This window comes from Lytechinus variegatus, chromosome 8 (genome assembly GCF_018143015.1).
Source record: "Lytechinus variegatus isolate NC3 chromosome 8, Lvar_3.0, whole genome shotgun sequence".
Taxonomy (NCBI): Eukaryota; Metazoa; Echinodermata; class Echinoidea; order Temnopleuroida; family Toxopneustidae; genus Lytechinus; species Lytechinus variegatus.
The window spans coordinates 29,037,987-29,063,837 of NC_054747.1; the positions used below are offsets into that span (position 1 = coordinate 29,037,987).

The following is a 25,851-nucleotide window of genomic DNA, read 5'->3' on the forward strand; positions in this document are numbered from 1 at the left end:
AACTGAGGCACTTGTGACCCCTTTCAACCAACATGGAGGTGGCATGATAAAGTGACGTTGGGGGTAAATTGCAAATGGGTTCTGGAAGCCCGTACCCCCATTTTCCCTCAAATTCTAAAGTTATCCCTAAAAACAATAATGACGAATAAGCTGGGCAGTTACAGATATAACTTTTGAAAAAAAATCCAAATGTTTATTAAACCACTTTTTCGGGGGATGCCTCTTGAAATAATATTTTCACGACCCCCTTAAAATGCTACCATCACAATACACCCCTAACCTATCCTGATATTCCATATTTACCTTCCTATAAATAAACATGATGAATATTTGAATTTGCGGACCATTTTCAGGTTTCGGCCAGTATTTAACTCTCTGACAAAGCTGAAACTTTCAAAGAAGCAGTATCTCTTACGTCCAGGTTGTTTTCCAATCATCTATTTGAAGGTAAATACCAGGTAATACGTAGAGTATGTTTTAAGGTACATGTCAGTGTGACAGTAATCAGCAACTTATAATTTTTTGGTATAAATTCGCAGTATTGTTCTTAGAACGCGTACTCGAGCGCTTTCATTTGAATTTGACAGCCGATCTATAGTGTGCAATGAAATTGTGGCCATACAGACATTAAAAATAAAATATTTTCATTTGTAACTTCGGATTTATTGGCTTAATATCTTATAACTTTCCTTGTTCCTGTTGTTCTTAAGATCAAGCTAAACGCGACGAGCAACACTAAAAATGACGAGCTAATTTAGTACTTTCAGTGCTAATAGAGTGTCTGCACTATACGAGGGCTGATTTTCTAGTTTAAATTTGAACTAGACAATCAGCTCTCGCAGTGCAGTCAATTTACACGCACTGTACGTGCTAAAGTAGCACTTCATTTTTTTTGCAGTGAACTTTGTGAAACAGCTCTCTAATTTGATTTTTGCAGCTCAATCTTGAGATCAAATCCTGGATGTTGTCAGGATACTAACAAGCAGCTGACGTAACTTTCTTTTGACTTTACTCGGAGCACTCGGACTTCATTTAAGCTGATGGATTTGGCCGACTATTCATAAATTTAACAGAGGAAAGGAAAGGTCGGCCAGATATTGAATGGAAAATACAAGAACATGATAACTGACTCGACTGTGGTGACTTTTTTATTCCATCAATTCTATTATTTAAAAGGTTCATTTTCGTTTCGTCTACAAGCATTTGGTCTTCTTCTCACATGCATACCACAAATATGACAAAGGGAAAGCCCTATATTGGTATGATTGCCATTTTGTCTATGCTACACTTCCTCTGCCATGTCTACGTACACTATAAAAAATGGAGTGCTAATTTAGCACTTAATGTCCTTGCATAGTGACTGCACTTTGAGTGCTGGTTTAGACATTCAAATTTGAATTGGAAAATTAGCACTCAAAGTGCAGTCAGTATACAACGACATTAAGAGCTAAATTAGCACTTCATTTTTAGAGTGTACAGTATGTTTACCTTAATGTCTCATATGATTACCAATTCATCTAACCATTTGGACAAAGTGGCGTTTGGTCAAGTGGTTATTAGACGAAATAGAGACATGATTGTGATAACATACACTCTAAAAAATGAAGTGCTAATTCAGCATCTTTGCTCATTTTTTTCTAGATATGAATGTATATCCATTAATCCATTGATTTCTTGACGGTTCGGTGTGTTCTCCTTTATTTCAAAAGGACATTTTGCACATTTCCTGGAGAAAAAATTATGACACTGATGGATTTCCATAGAGTTACGGTTGATTGGATCAATCGTAACTCTTTGTAAGATGGGGCCCTGTAATTGACAAATAACCTATCAAAGCAATCGTTTGTTTTCCAGCAAGATGGGTTCCTTGGGTCTGCTGGTCCTCACCGTCATCGCCTTGTCTCAGACAGGTAAGCAATCAAGATTTATAATATTTGATAAAAAAATAACGAGCACAAAGAACTAGATGATATCATTAATATAGCCTTTTGGACTGTGTATAAATCAATTTTGTTACGTAATTACAGGAAAGTAGACAATAGACCATCAAATCTAACGTTTTTATTTAAATCAGAATTGCGGAGGAGGCTAGAAATGAACAAAAACTGTACTGGTAAATCTCTGTATCGTCTTCCGTATGTATTATTTGATTATGTTTAATGTATTTTGATGTAAATGTGAAATGTATATACAGATGATTAAATAAATGCTATTGAAAGAAAAAAAAAGATTTATAATATGATTTTTTTTAGCCATTTCACAAGTTTAAAACTAATACAACAAATTTACACTGTACGGAATGAGCTCAAGATATACATACACAGACAAATGCGAGTCCAGGGACCCCGTCTCACAAAGAGTTGCGATTGATTCGATCAGCCACAACTATGGAACGCCAGCAACATCAACATCTAAACTGCATGTTAGTTCAAAAATATTTTCTGTGCACGAGTACATTTATTCATTATCGTCTTCTTGAAAATTAAGTGTGCTTCTTTTTGTTTAGCAAGGTCATTGTTCACATTTCCTGTTAAGAAAAAAGTTATGACGTCGGTGGAATTCCATATAGTTGAAGGCGATAGGATAAATCGTAAAATGTTTGCCCTGACAGACATATATTTATACAAGCTATTGCAATAACATACCATCGGTCGGTTCGTTTAAGTTGTTAAGGTTTAAGCATACCCCGGCAAAAAGAAGAAAAGTAGAAGGTATAAACAAAAATAAAAACGCTTAAATCCTATCAAATTTGAATGTAAGGTTTGAAACATACAGTATTTTTTCAACAGAAATGACATGTACACAAATGATGCTACATGTATGCCCTTTAGTAAGCCGATGATAATACACATTTGTATATTCCATATTTAATATCATACAACTAAAATATATATCGTTATTTTTTTCTGAAATATGTAAAGGTAGTCTGATTCATTGTTGAACGCGTCAATTTACTATAACTCTATTACCTCAGTCACTTTGCTCCACGGCGGCCGTACGGCGAGTCGATTTTTTTTTTCATTTTCATTCAAACCATCCATATGTAGCTGGTACAAAAATTTGTTTAAAGGTGCTATGAAATAAAACAAAGATGCTGATTTATTGTTAGCTTAGTGGCTACTAATTACGATTCCATCAAAATTTTACCCCCAAAATCCCACATCAGGTTCAAAGGCAGTTTTAGATGGTAAATTGAGCTAAATTCGCCCCGCCCACAAAAATTCAGCCGGATTTGGTTTTGTATATCACATGACATCAGGGAAGGAAGCTGCTGAGTGTTGCTGTCGTTTGGAGCGTGAAGTTCCTATTGTGGTTGACTGTGTGTATTCAAAGTAAATGAATTGAATTGCTGGAATCATATTCTGAACCTGAATCTTCAAAGTCTGAAGAATCAGACGCAGCTGATGACGATGCTGCAGCCATGATCAAAACCTCTTAAAAATCTAAAAAATGTGATATGGATGAGATCTGTCAAAACAGCAACTACACGAGGAACGTGTACAATAACTAGGGGTCCGGCTGCACAGCTGGGAAAGCCTTCCTTCGATGACGTCACAATGATTGACAGGTCGATCGGTCGACTCATTCGAAAAAAAATTTAGTGGGCGTTCCCGTTGAAGTTCATTTCCATGGAGTAACTCGACACCGGTTCGTCGTACACAGGAACCGATAGCAAATTCGTATTTTTCAAGTAAAACTGCCTAATAATCAATATGTATCTAGAATAAGTTGGGATTGGTGTCATAGGACCTTTAAACGGCTATTTTCACTTGCCGTACGTGCGGCCGCAGAATATAGAGCAAATGTGACTGAGGTATGAGTTTCGTTTCAATGAGTGGAGAGTATCTTTATAACCGAAGTCAAAAAATTAAGCCACTGTTGTGGGATATTAGGTGTTCATTCATTGTGAGAATAATCAAACAATTAAAAAATACGATTCTTATTATTCTTGCTTTCAAAACGTTCACTATGTACAGATGTATGCAATTTAAAAATGCATGTAATTATAGTTAAGGCTCCGATTATCTATACAATGGCGCAGAAAAATATGCATACGATTTCAGTCGATAGTCTTTTTGATGGAATGTTCTATACTGATACTACTACCTTTTGTGAATACATATACAGAAAGAAGAAGGGAGTGCGATATATTATTGGTTCTCTCATCTGCAAGCAAACCATGATTTGCAAGAAACTATTGTGACTAATAACCTCCAATATTTGATGAAATTTCTGCGCTATTGTTATGCTTGTTTGATTTGTTCATATTTATTCAATGTCTCGCTGAGCACTTGGGAACGCGTGATCTTTAACAAAAAAGAGCCAACGCGTTGTAGAAATATGAAATGATAGCTGGCAACTGATTCTGCTAAACGCAGAATTTGACTAATTAGCGAAATAATTATATTCAAAATTGTCTGACATCGAAATGCGCAAATGAATAGAAAGAGACATACATGTAAATTCAATTAAGTCTGAAAGAGGCAAAATTTATCAAAACTCTTCTTAGTTTTAAATGGCTGCCAGAAGACAACGTTGGATATACAGTGCGTCCCAGAATAAACGGAACCGAGATTTAGCGATCATTTATCATAACTTAATCATAAATAGAATAGACAAATGACCTACCAATTTAAAGCTTAGAATCTCCTCTTTCATCTGATATTACTTAAGCTATTTCTTATTCACGCATGAGTGAGCAAAAACAATTTGAAGAAAGGAAACCAAAAACTTATTTGGCGGGGGATATCTGGGTTTCAAAGAGAAAAAACACACATTTCTGAAAAGTTCAACATCTGCTCTTTGAATTGGTACCTCAATTACAGAAAATGGTCAAGAAATAAAAAAGTTCTCGTCATTTGAAATAAGGCTTGTATTTCCATAATTTCATGAGATAAACGTGTTTTCACCGGTTTCCTACAGAAACTTTCGCATGGTGAACAAAAGATTTAATGCATGGCTGATCTTCAACAAAACGGAGTGTCGAGTGAGTTTGAAAGCCAGCCTGGAGAACCTCTTCATTTTATGAAATTAATGAAATTCAAGCCTTATTTCAACATGTTCAAATGACCAGAACTTTGTTATTTCGTGACCATTTTCTGTAATTTAGGTGTCAAATTTTGATTTGGGTGTGTTATGCTACTATTCTTTGAACATAAATATACAAAACGAAACAGGTCGAAGTTGGATCTGTTCTGTTGTGTATATTTAGCCCGGAGGGGCCACTTACATTGACGAGTGGATACCATGCGCGGCCAAAAAAAACACGTAAAAAGGATGTCTTTTTCACGATAGGGCACGTTACGTACGTAACGTGAAAAGGGTGTCAAAAACACAAAAATAATGAAAATAGGGTATCTATTTCGCTAGGAAAATTACGTGTTTAGGGTCGAATTTGCGGGGATGATAAAACAATCTTCAAAAGTCTTATAAATGATGTCCTTTTTGCCCCAACACTTCGTGTTTAGAGTCCGATTTGCGCGAGGTGTATAAGATGGGGTCGTACTAAACCAAATAAGGTAAAGCCGACGACCGAAGGACCCGTAAAAATAAAACATTCCTGTACTTGTTTAGGGGTTCATTTCAGGGAATATTTGCCAAGAGTATATCGTTTTGTTTCCAATATTTGTTAAGGGTAGGGTTTCACACGCCAATACTTGTTTAGGGGTGCATTTTCAGGATATGGAAATTACGTGCTTAGGGTGCTTTTCGAGACCCCATGGTCGCGCATGGTATCCACTTGTGAATGGAAGTGGCCCCCCCCCCCCGGGATATTTAGGCCGTATTAACAATCGGAAGAGAACTAACACAAGTGCATTACGTTTGATTATCGCCATGATTGTGATGGAATAAGTGACACGTCATCTTACAGCGAATGGTACAGTTAAACACGCCACTACCCATGCTACCATTAACAGATGATTTCTTGAATGTAACAGATCAGAAACAAAAAGATATTTCATTGACACTATTGAAAGTAGAAAACCAAAAGGGAAAATAATATAAAAGACAACCATGCATTTATTGAAGAGACGAGGGAAACTGACAAAATCACAACGTGAGGATGATATTGTAGAAGGGATAAATGAGGATGATGTTGATAAAGACGATGAAAATGACAATCGTGGGTGAGATGATGACAACGAAAACGATGATGTCGATGAGGAAGTTAGTGATTTTGGTGGAGGTGATGATGACAATAATGATGACGTCGATGATATTGATGACAAATTGACAATGGTACGGAGGAGAAAGATGATAATAATGAGGAATATGATGATGATGATGACAATGATGATGATGATAATGATGATGGTGATAATGATAGTGATGATGATGAGAGTGATAATGACGCTAAAGGAGATTATGACGAAAACTCATGAATCATTGTTATCTTTAAATTACCCAGGCTCAGCTGAATACTGCTTCTCGTGCTTCTCGACACGGAGTAATATCCAATTCGACATGTTCGAAGGGCAGTGGGGATCGAACGGTACGGTCCGTAACGAAACCGGAACACACCCCACCGCCAATACCTCATGGCCTGATAACGGTCACCATGGTGACTGTTATTACCCGAACGAATTTCAACAAATGTACTGCGAGGAAGGATCCGGTTGTGAGAAGTTGAATGCTGAAGTTTTGTTCACCTATATGGAAGGTATGCGGGCGCTGTTCAGATCCGGTCCTGATATATATTTTAGAGCTGTGAATACTTCAATTGAGGTGTTAGATACCACTCCCGCAAGTCTTTCATTAACATTCATGACGAAGGGGGAGGGGGTGGAGGTGCTCTGGGAAACAGCAACAGTTTACCCTTTTCAAAGATACTGTATTTGTATTGTAGGTACTAGTACTATGTACTACTGCTGCTGTTATTACCATGATTACTTCAAGTGCTACTCAACTACTACTACTACTACTACTACTACTACTACTACTACTACTACTACTACTACTACTACTACTACTACTACTACTACTACTACTCCTACTCCTACTACTACTCCTACTACTACTACTACTACTACTACTACTACTACTACTACTACTACTACTACTACTACTACTCTTACTACTACTACTACTACTACTACTACTCTTACTACTACTACTACTACTACTACTACTACTACTACTACTACTACTATACTACTAACACTGCCACTACTACTACTGTTACTACTACTACTACTACTATTACTACTACTACTACTACTACTACTACTACTAGGCTACTACTACTACATATATGTAGTACTACTACTGCTACTGCTCCTACTACTACTACTATTACTACTACTACTACTACTACTACTACTACTACTACTACTTTTACTACTACTACTACTACTTTTACTACTACTACTACTACTACTACTACTACTACTACTACTACTACTACTACTACTATTATTACTATTACTTTACTATACTGATATGTGGCGTTTTCGGCCCCCAAAATTGAGGGGGCTCAGATATGGTATATCGAGAAAAACTTATAAAAAGTTGAGAGCGAGCGATATTTTTTATTAGGGCCTACAGTCATCAAAATTTGTGATAACAAATATCATATTTCACTCTCCTTCCTTTCCCATTTCCCCCAACCCCTCCATCTGTACGCAACTGATACTACTACTACTACTACTACTACTACTACTACCACTACCACTACTACTACTACATGCATACTACTGAAACTACCACTACTACTACTATTACTATACTACTGCTATCACAATATCAGCAACGACAGAAACAACAACAGCAACAACTCTTACTTTTACTATTACTACTACTTTTTCATTTACTTTTACTACTTCTACTACCACTACTACGACTACTACTTCGACTAGCTACCATTACTACTATACTACATGCGTTTCTCCGCCACTGTTGATGCTCTGACCGTTGATCTACTGATTGTCTGTATGTTTTAATGATGAGGAGTCAGTCCGATCAAACAAGCGTTTTTCTTTCCAATGCATCCTTATCCTCTGCCATACAGGAGGCAACACACAATGGGGATCCTTCCATGTGATATATATGGGATGTGGTTCTTCAAGTCACTCTACTGGCTGCGATGCTTCACCCGGCTCAGTCCTTGAGTATCTTCTGCCGTACAAGGATGGCATTGATTATCAGATTGGAAAGAGCCTCGATTGGGAAGAGGTAGTATCTGGAAAAGCTTGCAGGTGAGGAGAACGATGGTGATTTTTTTTTCTTTGAGCCGATTAAAGGTCAAGTCCACCTCAGAAAAATTTTGATAGAATAAGAAAGTTATGACATTTCAAAGTTTCGCGTATTTTTAACAAAATAGTTATATGAACGAGCCAGTTACATCCAAATAAGAGAGTCGATGATGTCACTCACTCACTATTTCTTTTGTTTTTTGTTATTGTTTGAATTATACAATATTTCTATTTTTACGAATTTGACGATTAGGACCTCCTTGCCTGAAGCACAAAATGTTAAAATAATGGAATTCCACGTGTTCAGGGAGGAATGAAACTTCATTTCACATGACAATGAGGAGAAAATAAAAATATTTCATATTTCATATAATAAAATACAAAAGAAATAGTGAGTGAGTGATGTCATCAGTTCCTCATTTGCGTACCGACTGAGATCTGCATATAACTGTTTTGTGAATGAAACGAAACTTTAAAATGCCATAATTTTCTTATTTTACATCCGATTTTGATGATATTTTTAGTGTTATGCTTGTTGGGTTTTTCTCTTTTTATTCAAATCAAGTTTTTGTTGGGGTGGACTTGTTCTTTAAAGAAATGAAAAATTTCATATTTCATATAATAAAATACAAAAGAAATAGTGAGTGAGTGATGTCATCAGTTCCTCATTTGCGTACCGACTGAGATCTGCATATAACTGTTTTGTGAATGAAACGAAACTTTAAAATGCCATAATTTTCTTATTTTACATCCGATTTTGATGATATTTTTAGTGTTATGCTTGTTGGGTTTTTCTCTTTTTATTCAAATCAAGTTTTTGTTGGGGTGGACTTGTTCTTTAAAGAAAGGAAAAACATCAGGTGACACAAATGCGTAACTGATTAGAAACGTGGAATTCACCCGTTCATGACAATTATTTATATATCGCATCTTCCACAAAAACCAAGGTATTTCAACAAGAATTAAATCTGATTCGAGTCAACGTTTACGTGATATTCAACTCGGAATTTTTTTATAGGTAAACTTTTAATATGCATTTAGATCCCGTGAGCGTGGTGCGCGGCCAATGAGGCGAAGTGTCACTCGTCACCACATGCAACTTAAATCAATAAAATTTTATCATAAAAACGCATTTGTTGTTTCTTTGGATTAAATATAAGATCTCGCATAATTACAAACGCTTCATTTTTGCCGTGAATGCCTCTTCTAAGCTTTTGACCTCCACTGTTGCCATTTTTGTTTCTTTCATGAAAGAATTGATCAAGCAAAACAAAAACACGATTTAGCCAACTTCACCTCAGTTGCTCTCCTAATACGTCAATTACGCTCATTTGTATCAAGCTTGCCTGATGACGCATGTATTTTCACACCATTTTTGCTTTTGTTTCAAACCATGCATTTTCTTTTTTATGATATATATATATATATTTGCAGTTGTTCTGGAGATTTCTGCAATGCCGCCACCAACGTCAAGATGAGCTGCACTCTGATGCTTATACTTTCTCTGTTTACCTTCTTTTGGAACAAGTTCTAGGAAAAAAATGTGGAAAAACATGACGGAACATGAACATGGAACAGACGACTTTTCATTAATAATAATTATTGCATTAACATGTGTACACATACAAATAAACAAACATGTAAATAAATAAATAAACAAAAAAGTCATTCTGTATGGACAGAGACATTTTCTGGTTTGAGTAGAATCTAGGAGTCTGATACCGTCTTACAACAGTTTCAGTATATTTCCAATCAAAATAAGAATATGATTTAATCTTAAATTGAATAAGAATTGAGTCCACCCCACTCCTTGGCAAGAGACACCAGCGGGAACATAATTATGCCGGTTGATGTGATTTTTCTTTTAAAGGTTTAATCATCATTGTGGCTCCTCGCTTCATTAGAGTTCTTAATCCCTTGCTCGAAATTTAGTGTTGAATCGTAAATTTTTAGGTTGTAAAAGTTTATGTGGCATCAATATCAATTTAACGATGAAAGCAAAGTTAAAATCAAATACCACTCTAAAAGTGAAGAGAAAGTTATCCACCTTGGATGCATCACTATTCCACTAGAATTTTAAGTCATAGTTAGTCGATGAAAAAAATGTCCAATTTCAGTATCTTGGCATAAGCAAAAGGAAATTCAATATCTCGTTTGTCCATCCTGGCTCTGAATAAGTGCAGCACATCGATGTCACATGCTTGTCACAAGTCGGCGAATTTGCTCTGGGGTGACGTTGTCCCATTTGTCCCGGAGATAACGCCGGACATCTCTAAGAGTGTCCCCTGGTTGAATTCTTTGATTGATCAATTTTCCTAGCTGATCCCACAAATGCTCAATCGGGTTCAAGGATCCAAGAGCTAAACATTGTGGTCACCCAGAAATCTTGGACAATGTTCGCTCGATGGGGATGCGCATTGTCATTCATGAGAGGATCAGCTAGGGAAATTGGTCAATCAAAGAATTCAACAAGGAGACACTCTTCAAGATGTCCGGCGTTATCTCCGGTAAGAATGGGACATCACCCCAGAGCAAATTCGCCGACTTGTGACAAGCATGCGACGTAGATGTGCTGCACACATTCAGAGCCAGGATGGACAAACGAGATATTGAATTTTCTTTTGCTTATGCCAAGATACTGAAATTTGGCATTTGTTTCATCGATAAACTTTTATTTAAAATTCTCGTGGAAAAGCGATGCATCCAAGGTGGATAACTTTCTCTTCTCTCTTAGAGTGGTATTTGACTTAAAGTTTGCTTTTATCGTTTGATGGATATTTATGCCACATAAACTTTCACAACTGAAAGAATGGCTGATGGTTTTCTTGCAATTTTCTTTTACTGGCATTGCTATTGTTTAGCCCTAATACTCCCGGGGGGGGGGGGGGGCCATAATGGCCCCCCCTCAACAATTTTCGCGATATATCTGCTGCGCGAAATTTTTTCACCTCGCAGCTCACTGACTTTTTACATTCAAGTCTCGCGCAAATTTTGAGACCAAATTTGTGACGCCCGGGTACGCGGTTACGACATTACGCAACATTATGCAAGTGCATGTCAGACCCAAAATTGCTCATAAACGTGATTTCATGTACAAATCCAATGCAAATTGCGTATTTAGCCAAAATTCATAAATGTATCATTATTTCTACTTTTACTGATTAAACTTAATTAATTTTGCCTTGTTTATGATCAGAATTATGTCTGGAACAATTTCCATTGAAAAAACAATAAAAAACAAAAAGTAAAAAACAAAGAAATACATAAGAAATTCATAAAACAATAAAATACATAAGAAATTTATTTCCAAACCAAAGTTATTTTGAATTACGATTGTTAATTTTTACCAAAAATTAGCATTCTATGAGCTTTATTTAGTGAATTAGAGCAAAAAGTATGATTTATGCATAAATTAATTCATATAAAATAAAATCTCATTATTTTGGAAAATTTTACCATACAGCCTTGTAGATTACATCGCACACTACCAGCGTGCAAATTTTTGCGTCGCTCGCGCGATCGGTGGCCGAGATCTTAAGGGGGGGCCATAATGGCCCCCCCCCCGGGAATGACAAGAATCAAAATACCCCGGGAGATTTAGGGTTAAAGCATTTAACCACCCATGCATGACTGTTCACATGAAAATTTTATGTCATACTGGAAGAGGAGTATTGTATGGTAATGTTGACATACAATAATTTGCCTTTAATAAAATATCTATATGGAATATTTTATTTTTTGTAAGTGTCCAATAACTTTTTTTTGTTGAGTGTATATATATAAAACATCTTTAATTTCCACAAATTGACAATAAGACATCAGAAATGCTATAGAAATGATAATATTCACGAGTAATGCAAGTTTGCAAGGCCTACAAGCATGACAAGTTCTTTATTAGGAAAGAACTTAATAAAGAGCTTAACTAGCATTTGCAAACATGCATTACTCGTGAATGTTATGATTTGTTTCGCATTTCTGATTATATACATACATACATACATATATATATATATATATATATATATATATATATATATATATATATATATATATATATATATACATATATTGTACTCAGTTGCTCAGTTGCTTATTTTTTAATGAATAAATAAATGTATAATTTATATATATATGAATTATACATTTATTTATTCATTAAAAAATAAGCAACTGAGCAACTGAGTACAATGTGAGATCCCGGGGAAAACCCAAGCATGCAAAGTGATTGAATAAGGTGTGTAAACATGCATGGCCGTCAGCGCAAATGATCATCTTTTGTGTTTAGGGGATGTTACGCCACATCTTGATAAATTACGAAACAGTGCAATTTACCAAAATGTGCCGTAACTATGTTATGGCACATTTGGGTAAAATAAATTTGTTACAAAAATATGCCGATGGTGCCAGGATTTTATTTTTCTTTACCAAAATGTGCATTTATGACGTGATGTGCCTCCAGCTCATTTTCTACAATATGCACAATTTGGTAACAATTAAAAAAAAACCCCCAGACCTGACTATTATAATGGAGTAAAGATTGATAATTTTGGTATTGAGTTAGAGACAAAGTCATGGGTAATATTTGTCAGTGTGCGTGAGGCTGATTTGCCTCTACATTCACTGCCATTTCGTCCAATGACCATGATGACTATATCGTTTAATGCCGCTTGGTCTAACATCGTTTGATATTCATTTCGGTTAGTCTAAGAACCACTTCATCACTTCGTCTGAGCTGTAAGTCCAGTAGCCACTTCGTCTAAAAGCCACTTCGTGCAAAGCCACTTCGTTTAATAGACACAAATAGCCCGTTCTTCTAAATCATTTGCCATTTGGTCATATTGACAGTTTGTCCCCCATCCACTTGGTCCAATATCCATTTGGTGTAATTCCTACTTGGTCTTATAACCGCTACTGGGGGCAGGCGTGGATCCAGGGGTGAATAGGTCCCCCGGTAAAAAAAATGGAATGAAATGAAACACACCACAATAATAAATATTTAGACACAATTAGCGACTTATTAGCTTGATTTTGATATCCGTCTCTTTGACGCATTCAGCTTATGCCCAGTTTCTTAAATTTACATGTAATCACCTTTCAGTTGGTGTTGCAATTTATTCTCCTTATAAACATAAAATCAGGTAGAATTTGTCCAACAATTTATGGGAAACCAGATTTCATGCTTGTGCAAATTTAAGTCATATCTACATAACCGATGTTTGACTCTTGTAATTTCTAAGAACAAAAAACAAAACAAAATACACATATCGTTGATTTCTCCCCCCTTTCAGTTGGGTTGTATTCTATGCATCTGATTTCGAAACAAAAGCAAACGAAATTGGTTATAGTAATGTCCATTAAATATATAATGTTTTTGAAGAGCTGTAGTTTTTTTTGTCTCGTCTGTTTTTAGTATTGCGGATCTTTTTTAGTATTTGTTTACTGCTTTCTCACCCCCCCCCTCTTTCTCTCTTTCTTGCGCAAAACGTCACTTAATTTTGACGTGGAATTATCAGCATTGACGTGTTTGTTATCCATCGACCAGATGGATATTGGACTAACTGTCAGTTAGATCAAGTGGCCGTTGGACCAACTACCAATTGGAACAAGTGGGTGTTGGACCAATATTGACCAATGGACATTAGTGCAAACGACGATTGGACGAAAGTGACTTTGGCCCAATTGGCAATTGGATGAAATGGCTATTGGACAATGTTTATTGAACGAAGTAGCATTTAGATAAAGTACCTATTAGACGAGGAGGCTATGCAATTGGACGAAATGACTATTAATTTAGATATTATGGCTTTTGGACGAAATGGCTTTTCGACGAAATGACTCTCAGAATAAGTGGCTATTGGACGAAATGGCCCTTAGACATAGTGGCTTTTTAGCTCCTAGACTGACTGGCTATTGGAGGAAATGCCTAAAAATAATAATAAACCAACGGGTTTAGCCAATGGGGTTAAAGAAAACCTAGACCAATTGAAATGCCCTCCTTGTGTAGTTAGAAATCATTTTGTACATTTGTTAACAATGTATTGAATTACATGTAGTACAGACAACTGAGCGAATAATCTCTGAAGTTACCCAAATTTACCGCCAATGTTCTACGCATTTTGGTAAATTTACCAAAATGCACAGTTACCAACATATACATACGTATAATTACAGCACATTTTTCAATAAACAAATGATGTACCAGGGAATGCAAAAACAATCCTCTGTGCTGATGTCCATGTGCGTAAAGACTTGGTATGCGAATTTATTTTTATCAATTACATGGTGTTAAGTGCACTGTGGAGAACCAATCTCTCAGGGAAGCATTTCATCAACATTATTCATCCGACAAATTGTCAGATCTGATCGGAGAAGCACTGCTACTAAGGTAACTGTCGAATTAAACAGGATTCCTTTTTTTATTTGCTCCACAAGATTAACGCAAATGAATGACGTCAAAATAAATGTGCAATTCTTATATGATTTATTGGGTTATATATATTTTATTTCATCTCAGTACACACACAAAACATATATTTACAATTTCTTCATTGGAATTAGGCAATGGTACATTTCTTTTGGGCATTCCAAATTAAAAAAAAAATGTTTTTTTTCTTTTTATCTAAAATTTCTTAAAAATCCCCTTGGCTTTCCAATGTTGTTACCTTGACACAGATGACTACCTCGGAGAGAAAAGAGCCTGCATGGTTTTATCTGCTGTAAAAGGAAACAACTATTTAATACCAAGCTGCAGAAGTGAAAAGTTGTTTGCTAAAATTTTGCGAGCTAGAACATGGTCTTCTTCATTTAACCCGTTGCACACTGTAACCAGATCGCCTGATAACTGATTTTCTAACAAAGTCAATCAACTATATTGCAAGGAAAGATTTGTTTTTAGAGCACGCTTTTAAGGTAAGCACATTTCCTTTATTTATACATTAAATATGAACATTTGTTCATAGTATTTATTAATAATCCATTTATATACATTTATCTCAAACTTAAAAAAAAATGAAAGTAGGCTTGCAGAAGCGAGAGGGATAAGAAAAAAGGATTTCTTCTGAAGTTAAGTTGAGTTTATGTCAGTGTACGTAATTACGTGACACGTATCTTGCAAAAGTCTGACGATTCCTAATGGCGACCTTAACGTTTTCCCAATTCAAAAAAGACATGAAATCGTCAAATTTTACATAAGTATTTACCTCCAACTGAAATAGAAATAAGGAAAGCAGGCTTACAGGCAAAAGGGGATAAGAATAAAGGACTTCTTTTTAATTTAAGTTGAAGTTTATGTTCAGTTTAGATTACGTTACATGTATCTTGCAAAAGTCCGACGATCCCTAATGGAGACTTTAACTTTTTTACAATGAAAAAGAATATAAAAAACAGGAATGATTAGATTATATCTTTTATATTACGTATCATTTCAACTTCACTCGAAAAAAATGAATACGGACAATGACAGTTTGATTGCAATACAATGATGAAAAATAGAAAGAAATAAATAGGGTCAAGATGAGGAGGAAGAAATCACCGACATATAATGCTCGTGAGGGGAGGGGGCTTGGGGTCATACCCCAACGAACACAATCAAATCTCGACAAAATAATATTTAGCGGAAAAGGTTGAAATATGAAAGACAAAAAGGATGAAATGTATCTTTCACTGAATATGATGTCTGAATATATCACACAATTAGAGTTTTGTATTTTGTTGGGCCAAATTTTGCCTCGCTGACTCTTCTGGTTCCCGAATTTAGCAGAAATTTTGTCCTTTAGAATTCGTGACGCTACTGTAAAAAGAAAATCCTAATTGATGAGGATACGTTCAAGAATGAAAGGAAAAGTATATGGAAAAAAAGAGATAGATGATAATATATATATATATAAATCAGAAGAAGAATTTAAAAGAATAACACGAGATGACATGAAATTACAACTAATTTTTTTATGCTGGTTGTAAATCATATTTGACTTTTTTTATTTTGTGTTTTTTTCTTTATGATTAATACCAAAATCAATTACTGATATATTATGTTTGTTACGCAATGAAAATTGTATTGTATATCATTGCTATGAATGCAGAAGAAAAAATAATAATTCAAATCAAATCAAGAAATGAAATAATTATGATGATAATGGGTGTTCACATAAGAGTACAGTCTTTTAGAACTACACAGGTTCTTTAGGCATATCATAGGCAACACTAAGACTGGTAACGTTTTGGTCAATGTTGGACTGACATTCTTAGCAAATAATACAGGCCATTGCCTGGCACAATATACTAGGTGAGTCCACATAAACTTGGCAGTTAGATAATTTGCGTTTTCTTTCTAATCAATATATGTATTATATCTATACATAATTATCATAAAAGAGCATTTCATCCCACATCATTTGGTACCTTTTTACTGAGGTCTACATTTATGCTTGGATGAGCAGGATGCATTGTTTTGGAGAGTGTAAAAATCAACTTGCGCCAAAGTACTGATTATTTTACGTTGGAACGAGACAATTTGAATAGTTGCATTAACTTGACCTCTGCAAATAAAGCAATGTCTGAGCCATCCCAAACAAAATTCAACATGACAAATATAAACACACGCGCAAATACAAACAGCCTCACACCCTAACCAACCCTCACACAAACACTTAGGAAAATGAAAGAGATGTACACATGTACATACCTCCCGTTGGCACTCAAATACTGTAACACATTCTAATACAGGCTGAATACGCCTATTTTTTGACAAATTTGAGAAAATGATTATCAAATGTTACACTACAACTCCAATTATGACAGTCCACGACTCCCTCCTAATATTCATACATGTACGTAAATATTGTGATGTTTCGGTTTCAAAAGAGGTCATAAATAATAAGTGTAGTCATAAACTGTCCCGGCTCTGGATCAGATGTCACGATTAAGGCGTCATGGTAATGGTTCTTTTAGGCATCTTTGGTGGGTACAGGATGGTGCCCCTGCTCGCAGGAGAAGGGTTGTGATGGCCCGACTGAGAGAAATCATTCATGCATGACATATTAAAATGAGTTTTTGTATTTTATCATTTCAAGTTCATTAATAACTTCGGATATAACGTCGGATATAAAACAAAAGGAGCAAAAAATATAATTGGAGTATTGTTGTTTGTTTTAGTTTTTACTTTACTCAAGGTACGATAATACGCCAGTGGTGGACTGTACCAGCCTGGAAGAAGAAGAAAAGGTACACCAAAATTATATGCTTGTTTGCATGTGCATTGTGTTTGCGAGATATGTCTGTAGAAATGTGAAAAGAAATAAATGTACGTGACTCTCTTTCATTTCCTAAGTGTGTGTGTGTGTTTGTGTGAGTATGGATGTATTTGTGTTTTCTTTTATATTTATGTTATGTGTGGAACTTTGTGTGGGATGGTTTAAGCGTTATTTGTATCAGCAAAGATCAAATCAATGTCCCTATAGAAAAATAAAGCCTTGTTCCAACATAACATCAGATAGGTAAGCAGTAATTTGGCGCAAGTCCATTTTTACACTCTCACAACAATGCCTCCTGATCAGCCAAGCGTACATGTAGACCTCACTAAAATGGTACCAAATGATACGGGATGAAATGCGCTTTTGTAATATGTACAAATATAATACATTATTAACTCAGTCTTAAAGAAAAAGCAGGTTTTCTGTAGCTACTGTTTTACTCACCCGGTAGACCTCCACAAACTTTGAAATAGCCGATTGATGCATATGAAAAAAATATTTTGAATACTGTGTAATGATTAATTGGGAGGTGATTAAACATTCCAAATTTTGAGCAAATTTCACAATTGAAATATTAAAGACAGTGTTGTATATGACTTAGGTCCCCGTTAAATGGAAAATTGTGAAGATGACTGTTTCATTAACGGTCTTGATGCGACCAATGTCATCAACAAGTTATCGAACACTTAACTTGAAGAAAAGGCTAGGCCTATATTTTGGGTACAAATTATTCCCGCTTCCAGAAAAATACCAGATATGACCCCCCCCCTCCATATTCACGAAAGCGTACTAAAGGGTGTTGAACTCGTTTATGATACAGTGGATATAACTTTTATAGTAATGAGCTAAACGTATATTTAAGTTACGTTGGAACTTGTGTGGGATGGTTTAAGCGTTATTTGTATATGCAAAGACCAACTCACTGACCCTATAGAAAAAAAGCCTTGTTCCAACATAACATCAGATAGGTAAGCAGTAATTTGGCGCAAGTCCATTTTTACACTCTCACAACAATGCCTCCTGATCAGCCAAGCGTACATGTAGACCTCACTAAAATGGTACCAAATGATACGGGATGAAATGCGCTTTTGTAATATGTACAAATATAATACATTATTAACTCAGTCTTAAAGAAAAAGCAGGTTTTCTGTAGCTACTGTTTTACTCACCCGGTAGACCTCCACAAACTTTGAAATAGCCGATTGATGCATATGAAAAAAAATATTTTGAATACTGTGTAATGATTAATTGGGAGGTGATTAAACATTCCAAATTTTGAGCAAATTTCACAATTGAAATATTAAAGACAGTGTTGTATATGACTTAGGTCCCCGTTAAATGGAAAATTGTGAAGATACCACTCTAAAAGTGAAGAGAAAGTTATCCACCTTGGATGCATCACTATTCCACTGGAATTTTAAGTCAAAGTTAGTCGATGAAAAAATGTCCAATTTCAGTATCTTGGCATAAGCAAAAGGAAATTCAATATCTCGTTTCTCCATCCTGGCTCTGAATAAGTGCAGCATCGATGTCACATGCTTGTCACAAGTCGGCGAATTTGCTCTGGGGTGATGTTGTCCCATTTGCCCCGGAGATAACGCCGGACATCTCTAAGAGTGTCTCCTGGTTGAATTCTTTGATTGATCAATTTTCCTAGCTGATCCCACAAATGCTCAATCGGGTTCATGTCTGGTGAACAGGAGGGCCATGGATCCAAGAGCTAAACATTGTGGTCATCCAGAAATCTTGGACAATGTTCGCTCGATGGTATGCGCATTGTCATCCATGAGAGGAAACTGTTCGGATCAGCTAGGAAAATTGGTCAATCAAAGAATTCAACAAGGAGACACTCTTCAAGATGTCCGGCGTTATCTCCGGTAAGAATGGGACATCACCCCAGAGCAAATTCGCCGACTTGTGACAAGCATGCGACGCCGATGTGCAGCACACATTCAGAGCCAGGATGGACAAACGAGATATTGAATTTTCATTTGCTTATGCCAAGATACTAGAATTTGGCATTTGTTTCATCGATAAACTTTTATTTAAAATTCTCGTGGAAAAGCGATGCATCCAAGGTGGATAACTTTCTCTTCTCTTTTAGAGTGGTATTTGACTTAAAGTTTGCTTTTATCGTTTGATGGATATTTATGCCACATAAACTTTCACAACTGAAAGAATGGCTGATGGTTTTCTTGCAATCTTCTTTTACTGACATTGATATTGTCTAAAGCATTTAACCACCCATGCATGACTGTTCACATGGTAATGTTGACATACAATAATTTGCCTTTAATAAAATATCTATATGGAATATTTTATTTTTTATAAGTGTCCAATAACTTTTTTTGCTGAGTGCATATATATAAAACATCTTTGATTTCCACATATTGACAATAAGACAAGCATGACAAGTTCTTTATTAAGAAAGAACTTAATAAAGAGCTTAACTAGCATTTGCAAATTTGCATTACTCGTGAATGTTATGATTTGTTTCGCATTTCTGATTATATATATATATATATATATAAATTATACACTTATTTATTCATTAAAAAAAAGCAACTGAGCAACTGAGTACAATGTGAGATCCCGATGAAAACCGAAGCATGCAAAGTGATTGAATAAGGTGTGTAAACATGCATGGCCGTCAGCGCAAATGATCATCTTTTGTGTTTAGGGGATGTTACGCCACATCTTGATAAATTACGAAACAGTGCAATTTAACAAAATGTGCCGTAACTATGTTATGGCACATTTGGGTAAAGGAAATTTGTTACAAAAATATGCCGATGGTGCCAGGATTTTATTTTTCGTTACCAAAATGTGCATTTATGACGTGATGTGCCTCCAGCTCATTTTCTACAATATGCACAATTAAAAAAAACAGACCTGACTATTATAATGGAGTAAAGATTGATAATGTTGGTATTGAGTAAGAGACAAAGTCATGATTAATATTTGTCAGTGTGCGTGAGGCTGATTTGCCTCTACATTCAATACCATTTCATCCAATGACCATGATGACTATATCGTTTAATGCCGCTTGGTCTAACATCGTTTGATAGTCATTTCGGTTAGTCTAAGGACCACTCCATCACTTCGTCTGAGCTGTAAGAACCATTTCGTCCAGTAGCCACTCCGTTCAAAAGCCACTTCCTGCAAAGCCACTTCGATTAATAGACACTAATAGCCAGTTCTTCTAACTCACTTGCCTATTGGTCATATTGAGAGTTTGCCCCATATCCACTAGGTCCAGTACCAATTTGGTGTGATTCCCACTTTGTCTATTAACCGTTACTGGGGGCAGGTGCGGATCCTAGGGTTAATGAGTCCCCAAGTGTGGAATAAAATGAAACACACCACAATATGACAACTAGTATTTAGACACAAACAACGATTTATTAGCTTGGTTTTGATATCCGTCTCTTTGACGCATTCAGTTTATTCCCAGTTTTCTTAAATTTACATGTAATCACCTCTGGTGTTGCAATTTATTCTCCTTATGAACATAAAATCATGTGGAATTTGTCCAACAATTTACGGGAAACCAGACTTCATGCTTGTGCAAATGCAAATTTGGGTCATATCTACATTTCCGAGGTTTGACTCTTGTAATTTCAAAGAACAAAAACAAAACAAATTACACATATCTTCGACCCCCTCCCTCTTCTTACACTTTTGTTTTATTCAGAGTTATCCAGTGAACATAATTAAATACATGTATTGGAGATTCAATTATTTGCTTTGCCTTATTTGATTCCTTTCAGTAGGGTTGTATTCCATTACATATTTAATGTTTTTGAAGAGCTGTAGTTTTTGGCCTCGTCTGTTTTGATTATTGAACGTGGGAGAAGCACTGCTACTAGAGAGCGGTGAGAGCGGTGTTGGCTCAGTCGGTAACGCGTCTGCCCGTCGAACCAAAGATCGTGGGTTCGAGTCCACTCCGGGTGGATGACTGAAGCCAGTGCGTTGTGTGTAAACGTCTCTCCCATGTTTCATAGATGCAGGCTATGTTACAATGGAAAACACTCCGTCCCTCGGATAGGACGTTAAATGGAGGCACCGTGTAGAGGAGAGTCACCACCTTTGCACGTTAAGAACCCACTGCACTATTCGTATAAGAGTAGGGGGTAACCCCGGTGTAGTGGTCCACCTGCATCCCCCCATCAGTTATATTGGGAGGAGAGACCTGCGGGTCATAGTGATGCAGTTCGCTTGTCGCCTCCCAGGCACAGCATGTTGACAATGTCTTCATTGGAATTAGGCAATGGTACAATTTTTGGGGCATTCCAAATTAAAACAAATTGCTTTTGTCTATTTATCTAAAATTTCTTAAAATCCCCTTAGCATTTCAATTTTGTAACCTTGACACAGATGACTACCTCGGAGAGAAAAGAACCTGCATGGTTTTGTCTGCTGTAAAAGAAATCAACCATTTAATACCAAGCTGCCGAAGTGAAAAGTTGTTTGCCCAAATTTTGCGAGCGAAAACATTGTCTTCATTATTTAACCCGTTGCACACTGTAACCAGATCGCCTGATAATTTTCTAACAAAGTCAATGCACTATATTGCAAGGAAAGGTTTGCTTTCAGAGCACGCTTTTAAGGTAAGCACATTTCCTAGTATATATTGAATAGGTGCAAATTTCACATAACTATTTACCATTAATACATTCATTTAAAACTATCTCCAACTGAAATAGAAATAAAGAAAGCAGGCTTACGGGCAAAAGGGGATAAGAAAAAAGGATTTCTTTTTAATTTAAGTTGAAGTTTATGTTCAATTTAGATTACGTTACATGTATCTTGCAAAAGTACGACGATCCCTAATGGAGACTTTAACTTTTTTCACAATTAAAAAGAAAATAAAAACATAAAAAACAGGAATGATTAGATTATATATAATATATATATATATAATATATAATATTTATATTACGTATCATTTCAACTTCACTCGAAAAAAATGAATACGGACAATAACAATTTGATTGCAATACAATGATGAACAAATAGAAAGAAATAAATAGGGTCAAGATGTGGAGAGAGAAATCATCGACATATATTTTCGTGAGGGGATGGGGCTTGGGTTCATGCCCCAAGGAACACAATCAAATCTCGACAAAATAATATTAAGTGGAAAAGGTTGAAAAATGAAAGACAAAAAGGATGAAATGTATCTTTCACTGAATATGATGTCTGAATATATCACACAATTAGAGTTTTGTATTTTGTTGGGCCAAATTTTCCCTCGCTGGCTCTTCTGGTTCCCGAATTTAGCAGAAATTTTGTCCATTTGAATTCGTGACGCTACTGTAAAAAGAAAATCCTAATTGATGAGGATACGTTCAAGAATGAAAGGAAAAGTATATGGAAAAAAGAGATAGATGATAATATATATATATATATAAATCAGAATAAGAATTTAAATGAATAACACGAGATGACATGAAATTAAACTATTTTTTTTATGTTGATTGTAAATCATATTTGTTTAGAATGACTTTTTTTATTTTGTGTTTTTTTTCTTTATGATTAATACCAAAATCAATTACTGATATATTATGTTTGTTACGCAATGAAAATTGTATTGTATATCATTGCTATGAATGCAGAAGAAAAAATAATAATTCAAATCAAATCAAGAAATAAAAAAATTATGATGATGATGGGTGTTCAAAAAAGAGTACAGTCTTTTACAACTGCACAGGTTCTTTAGGCATATCATAGGCAACACTAAGACTGGTAACGTTTTGGTCAATGTTGGACTGACATTCTTAGCAAATAATACAGGCCATTGCCTGGCACAATATACTAGGTAAGTCCACACAAACTTGGCAGTTAGATAATTTGCGTTTTCTTTCTAATCAATATATGTATTATATCTATACATAATTATCATAAAAGAGCATTTCATCCCACATCATTTGGTACCTTTTTACTGAGGTCTACATTTATGCTTGGATGAGCAGGATGCATTGTTTTGGAGAGTGTAAAAATCAACTTGCGCCAAAGTACTGATTATTTTACGTTGGAACGAGACAATTTGAATAGTTGCATTAACTTGACCTCTGCAAATAAAGCAATGTCTGAGCCATCCCAAACAAAATTCAACATGGCAAATATAAACACACGCGCAAATACAAACAGCCTCATACCCTAACCAACCCTCACACACACACTTAGGAAAATGAAAGAGATGTACATCCCCCCCCCCCCGGTTGGCACTCAAATACTGTAACACATTCTAATACAGGCTGAATATGCCTATTTTTTGACAAATTTGAGAAAATGATTATCAGATGTTACACTACAACTCCAATTTTACAGTCCACGACTCCATCCTAATATTCATACATGTACGTAAAGTTCGTGATGTTTCGGTTTCAAAAGAGATCATAAAAAGTAGTGTAGTCATAAACTGTCCCAGCTTTGGATTAGATGTCACGATTAAGGCGTCATGGTATTGGTCATTCAGGCATCTTTGGTGTTGTTTGTTTTATTTCTTTACTTTACTCAAAAGGAACACCAAAATTATATGCTTGTTTGCATGTGCATTGTGTTCTCGAGATATGTCTGTAGAAATGTGAAAAGAAATAAATGTACGTGACTCTTTTTCATTTCCTAAGTGTGTGTGTGTGTGTGTGTGTGTGTGTTTATGTGAGTCTGGATGTATTTGTGTTTTCTTTTTTATTTATGTTATGTTGAACTTTGTGTGGGATGGTTTAAGCGTTATTTGTATCAGCAAAGATCAAATCAATTTCCCTATAGAAAAAAGACTTGTTCCAACATAACATCAGATAGGTAAGCAGTAATTTGGCGCAAGTCCATTTTCACAATCTTACAAACGATGCCTCCTGATCATCCAAACGTAAATGTAGACCTTACTAAAATGGTACCAAATGATGCGTGATGAAATGCGCTTTTGTAATATGTACAAATATAATACATTAACCATTCAGTCTAAAAGAAAATGCAGATTGTCTATGTTTTTACTCACTCGATTGACCTCAACAAACTTGGAAATAGCCGATTGATGCAAACGAAAAAATTGAATATTTTGAATAATGTGTAATGATTTATTGGGAGGTGATTAAACATTCCAAATTTTGAGCAAATTTCACGATTTAAATATTAAAGACAGTGTTCTGTATGAGTATTATTATAAGTATTTTAACTGCGTTTAAAGCTCAATTTACACATTCACATTAGTCATTGTAGTTATACTCGTTTTGATCTTATGTTTCTGTCTTGAAAATTGTGTATGGGGAGGGAGTGGGTGATCGCTCATGCCATCCCCCATCACCGAAATGTGGGGATATACCCCTTTCACTGGGATTCACGCCCGTGACAAGAGGAGAGAAATAAAAAAAGTGATAAAGAAACGAAAGGGAAGGAGAGAGAGGGAGACAGTGGGTGAGAACACGCTGCTGTGAGTTACTGCATTATCACTCATTTTGGTTACAGCACAAAAGGCACCCACATTGAAATGAATATTGTTGTAATTTGTAGTCGTTGTTTTGTTTTTATAGGATTAATTTATGTTTTCTTCTATATAATTATGTATTTATTTGTATATTGTATGCTTGTATTTTTAAACACTGTACACTGAACCCCTTATAAGAACAGCCTGTGGCTGAAGAGGGTCATCCAGCCCACGAGTGGGAAATAAATAAATAAATAAAAAAAGAAAATCATGTCGGAACAAAAGAAAAGAGGATGAATAGAACGAGAGAAATAAAACAGACAAAAAGGTAGCAGGAAATAAGAAAGGAAATATCAAAGAAAAGAGGAGAAAGAGCAAGGGAGAAGAGAAAGGGGTGCACAAAGCGATGTGTGATGGAATAACGATCAACACAAGTGTTCACTTTGTCCCAAAACCCACTGATCCTCCTAATACATCCATTTTGAATTGACATTTTTGTTGGGTAAAAAAAACATTTCGTTGTTGATATATATAAAATATTTCGCATACATTTGTAATTCCAACGCTTCGTTTTTTTTTCCAAAGGTTCGAATATTCCGAAGATTCGTTATTCCGAAGGTTCGGAATTCCGAACTTTCGTACTAATTTCAAAGGTTCGTTATTCCGGAAACGAATTAAAGTTCGTAATTCAGAAGGTTCGTTAGTCTGAAAAAATAAATGAGGTTCGTAATTCCGAAGGTTCGTTAGACTTGTCCAAAAACGAAATGAGGTTTGTAATTCCGAAGGTTCGTTAGTACGAAAATGAAATAAAGCCCGTTAATCCGAAAATGAAATAAGGTTCGTTTGAAGTACTTATTCAATTTATGTATTCCATGAAGTTGTCAAAATATTCATTTTCAGGTCTGATCGTCAAAACTTACCACCTGGCGCTGCCTGTTCGCATTCTCATTAGTATGTATAAGCCTGCTTCTGTATATGA

At 35.6% G+C, this 25,851-nt stretch overlaps 1 protein-coding gene across 2 annotated transcripts; it reads left to right on the top strand.

The window, feature by feature from the left end:
* Positions 1-344: 344 nt before the first annotated feature.
* On the top strand, positions 345-10,583 carry LOC121420801. 2 transcript variants are annotated; one of them, XM_041615437.1, is made up of 5 exons: positions 345-447; positions 1,855-1,910; positions 6,410-6,661; positions 8,009-8,195; positions 9,627-10,583. In XM_041615437.1, exons 2-5 carry the CDS (start codon positions 1,859-1,861, stop codon positions 9,724-9,726), a joined length of 591 nt encoding a protein of 196 aa, XP_041471371.1. In that variant the 5' UTR covers positions 345-447; positions 1,855-1,858; the 3' UTR covers positions 9,727-10,583. The 2 variants fall into 2 exon arrangements, with proteins under 2 accessions (XP_041471371.1, XP_041471372.1); XM_041615438.1 differs by having other exon boundaries at positions 368-447; positions 1,859-1,910.
* Positions 10,584-25,851: the final 15,268 nt, after the last annotated feature.